General features: G+C 46.0%; 2 protein-coding genes across 3 annotated transcripts in view; one reads left to right on the top strand and one right to left on the bottom strand.

The window, feature by feature from the left end:
• Positions 1-6,000, top strand: part of ADAM17 (ADAM metallopeptidase domain 17) — a 443,735-nt gene that overhangs the window by 100,694 nt on the left and 337,041 nt on the right. The window lies entirely within an intron of this gene.
• CPSF3 (cleavage and polyadenylation specific factor 3) overlaps positions 1-6,000 on the bottom strand; it is a 62,570-nt gene that overhangs the window by 3,637 nt on the left and 52,933 nt on the right. For both annotated transcript variants that reach the window (XM_075063684.1, XM_075063685.1), the window contains exon 16: positions 493-562. In XM_075063684.1, the coding sequence (XP_074919785.1) occupies positions 493-562 (70 nt within the window). The remainder of the gene's footprint in view (positions 1-492; positions 563-6,000) is intronic.

Consider the following 6,000-nt stretch of genomic DNA (forward strand, 5'->3'; position numbering starts at 1 on the left):
GGGCAGTCCTGAAATGAACCATTGAAGGGGGAATATAGGTGCAGTTACCCTGAAACTGTGACAGTGATGGTTTGATTTTCAGGGGTTCTGAGTACCTACAGCTCTCACTGAAGTCAGTGGGAAGTACAGATCCTCAGCATCTCTAAAACAAATAAATATCAGGCCCTTGTTTCAAAAAATTTAAATGATCAGAAAAAAATATCCTGAAACAGTCTGTCAGGATATTGCAGGATTTATTACCTTTTATCCTTTGGTTTACTTAATTATTGAGATTCACAGAAATGAATAAGATATAAATCTCTGCAGCCTTTTTGAATTACAGTACATGCAAACAACGAAATGGGCAAAATGTAGGAGAGAACTGTGTTTCTTTATAAGCCATATATTTGGTGGCCATATATATTGTGCTAAAATCACCATATTTGTAAGGCAAACAAATAATATTTCTAACTGACCATTTTCAGTTATTATTAATATGACAAGACAACTTACTGAAGCATGATCTCCATCCTTTTGCTAAATACATCCATATCTACTTTTTTGGCAATCTTATGCACTGCAGCTGAAAAAAATAAAGAAGTCAGCATTAGATTTTCATTGACATTTGCTTGTGTTGTATTTTCCTCTTGCAAATGTCTACCATTACAATATAGTTAATTTACAAGTCATAGTTCCTAAAAGTCTGCATATTTTTCTTTATGGAAATTTATAATTGAAAACAAAAATGTTTCATGAAATACTAAGAAAAAAGTTGCATTTTAAAGGAACAGCTTAAAGATCATATTTGAAACAAGTTCCTTTCTTTCTGTTACCAAATCCATCAGGCTATTCAAACAGTAAAGGTATGTCTACACTACGAAATTAGGTCGAATTTATAGAAGTCGTTTTTTTAGAAATCGTTTTTATACAGTCGATTGTGCGTGTCCCCACACAAAATGCTCTAAGTGCATTAAGTCGGCGGACTGAGTCCACAGTACCAAGCTAGTGTTGACTTCCAGAGCGCTGGACTGTGGGTAGCTATCCCACAGTTCCCGCTGTCTCCGCTGCCCATTGGAATTCTGGGTTGAGATCCCAATGCCTGATGGGGCAAAAAACAGTGTCACGGGTGGTTCAGGGTTCATGTCGTCAGGCCGCCGTCTCCCTCCCTCCATGAAACCAACGGCAGACAATGGTTTCGCGCCTTTTTTTCTGCATTACCTGAACAGACGCCATACCACGGCAAGTATGGAGCCCGCTCAGCTCACCGTCACTGTATGTCTCCTGAGTGCTGGCAGATGTGAGACTCCATTGCTACACAGCAGCAGCTCATTGCTTTTGGCAGCAGACGGTGCATTACAACTGGTAGCCATCGTCGTCATACTCCTGGGTGTTCTTTTAGCCAATCTCGGTGAGGTCGGTCAGGGGCACCTGGGCAGACATGGGAGTGACTCAGCCAGGTCATTCGCATTTTCTGCTAAGGACCCAGGAGATGACGATGGCTAGCAGTCGTACTGCACCGTCTTTTGGCAAGCAGCCAGGAGATGATGATGGGTAGCAACTGTAATGCAGCATCTTCTGCCAAGCACCCAGGAGATGACGATGGCTGGCAGTCGTACTGCACCCTCTGCTGCCAGCCTAAGATGTAAAAGATAGATGGAGTGGATCAAAACAAGAAATTGACCCAATTTGTTTTGTGAAATCAACAGCCTGCTAAACCCAGGGTTTTGCGTTCAATCCTTGAGGAGGTCATTCTGTGTGATAGTTGTTTGCGTTTTTCCTTGATGCAAAGCCACCCCTTTTGCTGATTTTAATTCCCTGTAAGCCATGTCATCATTCACCCCTCCCTCCGTCAGAGTAATGACGGACAATTGTTTCACGCCTTTTTGCAGCGCAGAACCAAAAGCTGCAAAAGCAAAACCAGGCGAGGAGGCGATGGCAGCACGGTGACGAGGACACAGACATGGACATAGACTTCTCACAAAGTATGGGCCAGGCAATGTGCCCCAGGAATGTGCACATCATGCTGATGAGCTCTGCATGGTCACCTGTACTGATCAGCCCCCCACACTGGCCCAACAGGAAATGAAACTCAAAAGTTCACAGGCCTTTTCCTGTCTACCTGGCCATTGCATCTGAGTTGAAAGTGCTGTCCAGAGCGGTCACAATGGAGCACTCTGGGATAGCTCCCAGAGGCTAATACCGTCGAATTGCATCCACACTACCCCAAATTCAACACGTCAAGGCTGCTTTCAGTGCTAATCCCATCGTTGGAGGTGGAGTAAAGAAATCGATTTAAAGAGCCCTTTAAGTCGAAAAAAAGGGTTTCTTCGTGTGGCCGGGTCCAGGCTTAAATTGAGGTAATGGTGCTAAATTCGACATAAAAATCATAGTGTAGGCCAGGCCTAAGAGTTTTACAAGTCTAATTTTTACTTATTTCTATTTACTTTTCACTATTTATACTGTTTGTTTACTTTTTACATTTCATTCAGTTGGGTAATGGCAACAGTTTCATTTCTGTTTATAATCTGCTTTGTTTTCTGGTTTCATAAATTAGGACAATACTTCACTCTCTTAAACGGCAAAAACTTCTTTAATGCAGTTAAGGTTGCTCTTCCAGTATCTTACTAAGTGCAACAAAATTCAAACTTGTGAAAACCAGGAAATACAGAGTTAACCACTGGGAATTATCTGCATGTAATCCAGCTGCATTCACTGTGTTAGGTGTAGTTACACTGAAAGATAGAGGAATTAGTTGGAACAGCTTGAAAAGAGTTGTGATTGTCGTCTGAAGCAATCTGTGGGACTGTGCCCCGCTGGGAGTGTATATGAGCCCCTCTTTCCTTGACCCGAGTATGTGCGTGTGATCAAAGGAAAGACGTGAGCGTATGCCTTGACAAATCCAGTATGCATATTTCAGCATTGTGTACACTGTGCCATGGGGATTGTCAGCAGTTAAGTGCAAGACGAGTGTGGTCTGTGAGTTTAATGAAGAGTAAATGAAAGTGTAGCGTTAGATGACACTGGTGCATAAGGTGATAGGTTTGTAAAAGGAGCTGAAGGGGTTGTAAAAGTTAGCAGATGGGGTTTCCTTTCTGGGGCATAGGAAGCTCCTGTGCAGTACAGTGAAAATACAGAGTGCAAGTATGTTTTAAGGTTGTAGTGGGGCATTGCTCAACGAGGGCAATGTTAAGAGTGTGGCCTTTTAGTTTAAGTCTGTATTTCCTAGTTTTCACAAGTTTGGGTTTTGCTGAACTTGATGTTCTGGAAGACCACGACCTACCACAGGGCAACCTTTACTGTGCGCTGATGAAGTTTTTGCCATTAATTAATTTTGCTATTAACTTCCCTTTTTTGAAAAAAAAACAGAAAGAGGAATGTTGTTGGTAGGACTTAGGCTACGTCTACACTGCACGATTATTTCGAAGTAGTTTAAACCGATATTACGAAACCGATGTTATAAAATCGGTTTTGCGCGTCCACAATGCGATCACAAAATCGATTGCTTGTGTCCATGGTCCAAGGCTACCATCGATTTCAGGAGCTAAACGTACAAATGTGACTTATGGTAGGATAAGATCAATGTGCTCTCTGGTAAGGGTTGGATAGTGTTCTATCGTGAAGAGTACTCTCATTGCTCTGTAAAAGGTATCGTTCCATCTATATTATCACCCTGGTTTGCCTTACCCCATGCTCAGCTGCACATTTCTCAGACCATCCCTATGCCATACGAGGGCATGCGGATACGCGGGGAAGAAGAAGCACGCGAGATGAAATGTTCACAGAACTGATTGAAAGAACGCTCAACATGAGAGGGATGAACAGGTAATGATTGGAGGATGTGTAGGAAAGTTACAGGAAGATGCCACGTGAACGATTCTGCAGGGCTAGCGCAGAGACCAGCCGATAGGAGAGAAGAAACCGGCTGGATCATGCTGCGTTCTCAACTGCAAATCCTCCAACGCCATGGTGGCGCTTCAGGAAGAGCAGCACCAGGAGCAGAAGGTGCCACTGCGCAGGCGCCCATGGTATAGAGCTCCCTGCAAGCCACGTCCCAGTATCTCCCTCCCCAGACGTGTAGAACGGCGTGTGGAAGGCTTTCTGCACCCGCTGACTCCTCACACACCCGTGCAGAGCATCAAGGAAAGCTCGTAATTACGCACAATGTGCTTAGTTAGCCTTTCCCTTCCCCCTCCTTCCCAAAGCACAGCACGTCAGGGACATCGTTCCTAATTCTTGCCTTTTTTTATAGTTCCTTTGTTATATACAGAAATACATCGAAAGGGGGGTGTGGGGGTAGCGTTATACAGGGAAATCTAGTAAGGAAAGCTCAATGATTTTTAACAGATGATAATTAACTTTTTAATGAATAATAAATGATTTTTAACGATACAGAATATTATTCCTTCGCCAACCATGTATATGAAGAGGCGGCGAGGTGGGTTGCTTACAACTGATAAGTCATCAAGTGCGGAGGGTTCATCAAGGGAAGCATAACAGTACACCGTACCTGCCCGTGCGGAAACATCATTTCAAGGCTCTCTCTGTATGCGGCCAGCGTCCTTCCGAGGTGTTTAGCTCTTCTACACCCGTGGTTCTCTGGTGACTCTACTCATGCGGCAGGGGTGATTTGCTCAGCCTCCCACCCAGCCATAAATGCTCCCCGTGAGTTCACAAAGATCTGTAGGAGCACCAGCAAGCGAGCAATAGCAAGCGGGAATTCTGGTTTGGCTGAGTCTGAGCGAGTAGTATCATGATCGCCAGCGACCTTTAAACGGCCAAATGCACAATTCTACCACCATCCGGCACTGCTCAGCCAATAGTACAGAATGCTGGAACAGCTCCTGACCCACTGTCCGGGCTGCCAGTGTAATTGGCTTCATGAGCGCATGGCATTCAAGGGGTTAGCTGGGTCCCCAGGATAACTATAGCATGTTGACTTCAAACGGTGATTTTCTGGTCTGGGGAGTATTCCCTTGCTAGCAGGCGGTTTAAACGACTAGTGCTCCTGAAGACGTGAGCGTCATGGACCCTTCGGCCAGCCCACGGTGGATGTTGGTGGACACGTCCCTTTCGGTCGCACCAGTGCTTGCAGCAGCCATTGAAAAGTACCCCTTGCGGTTCACGTATGGTACCCCTGGTGTTCTGGGCCAAGATGGGATATGGGTTCCTCTATTGGCCGCCACCACAGTTCGGAAAACCCATGCAGCAAAAGCCATCCTACATATACTGCACGTTTCCCGAGTCACCTTTCGGTAAGCAGCGCTAACGATTGCATTGGCTGACTTGCCAATCACTGCAGCCCCCAACAGGAGATTGCCCACTCCAAATTGTCAATTCCCGATTGATCCGGTTAGTGTCTGGACGGTTGCAAGCTTCACGAGGGCTATTGCCACTCGCTTCTCCCTGTGAGCGGCTTCTCTCAGGGTTTTTGTATGACGGCGTTTCAGCGGCAGGAAAGCATGTCACAAAGTTTAATAAGGAAAGTGCTCTTAGCGCATGCGGAGGAAGTTTCGCAGGCCACTGCGAATCGTCCACACCGGGTTCAAAAACAATGCGCGTCCCACCAGTCTGTGCTTGTTTCCCGTGCCAAATTCGGGCGTTCAAAGGCGTAGTTAGATGCCCCGTTAAATGTAGCAGTAGCCCAACGTGGCCAGCGTATGAGAATTCTCTGCCTCCATCTCGTATCGCTGTCTCGTCGCTAAGGCAATAGCTGCCTCTCCGTGTCTCTTGCCTTTGCAGTTCATTGTCGTATAGTCGAGCACGAGAGGCGCGAGGTGTTGACAACGGTTCAGTGTACCGTTTGTGATTCAGGTCCGATGATTGCTGGATGCTATGGCGTTTGTCACTGCACTCGCCACGAAAAAGGCGCTAAGGGTTGTCTGCTGCCCTCACAAAGAGGGGTGAGGCTTGTACCCAGCACCACCGGGGCAATGTTTCTGGCCCCTCAGGCACTGTTTGCTCTCAACACGGGAAGTGGGGGAGGGAACTATGGATAGCTGAGGAACAGTACCACAGAACACC

The sequence above is a fragment of the Chelonoidis abingdonii genome, chromosome 3 (genome assembly GCF_003597395.2).
Source record: "Chelonoidis abingdonii isolate Lonesome George chromosome 3, CheloAbing_2.0, whole genome shotgun sequence".
In the NCBI taxonomy this organism is placed as follows: Eukaryota; Metazoa; Chordata; order Testudines; family Testudinidae; genus Chelonoidis; species Chelonoidis abingdonii.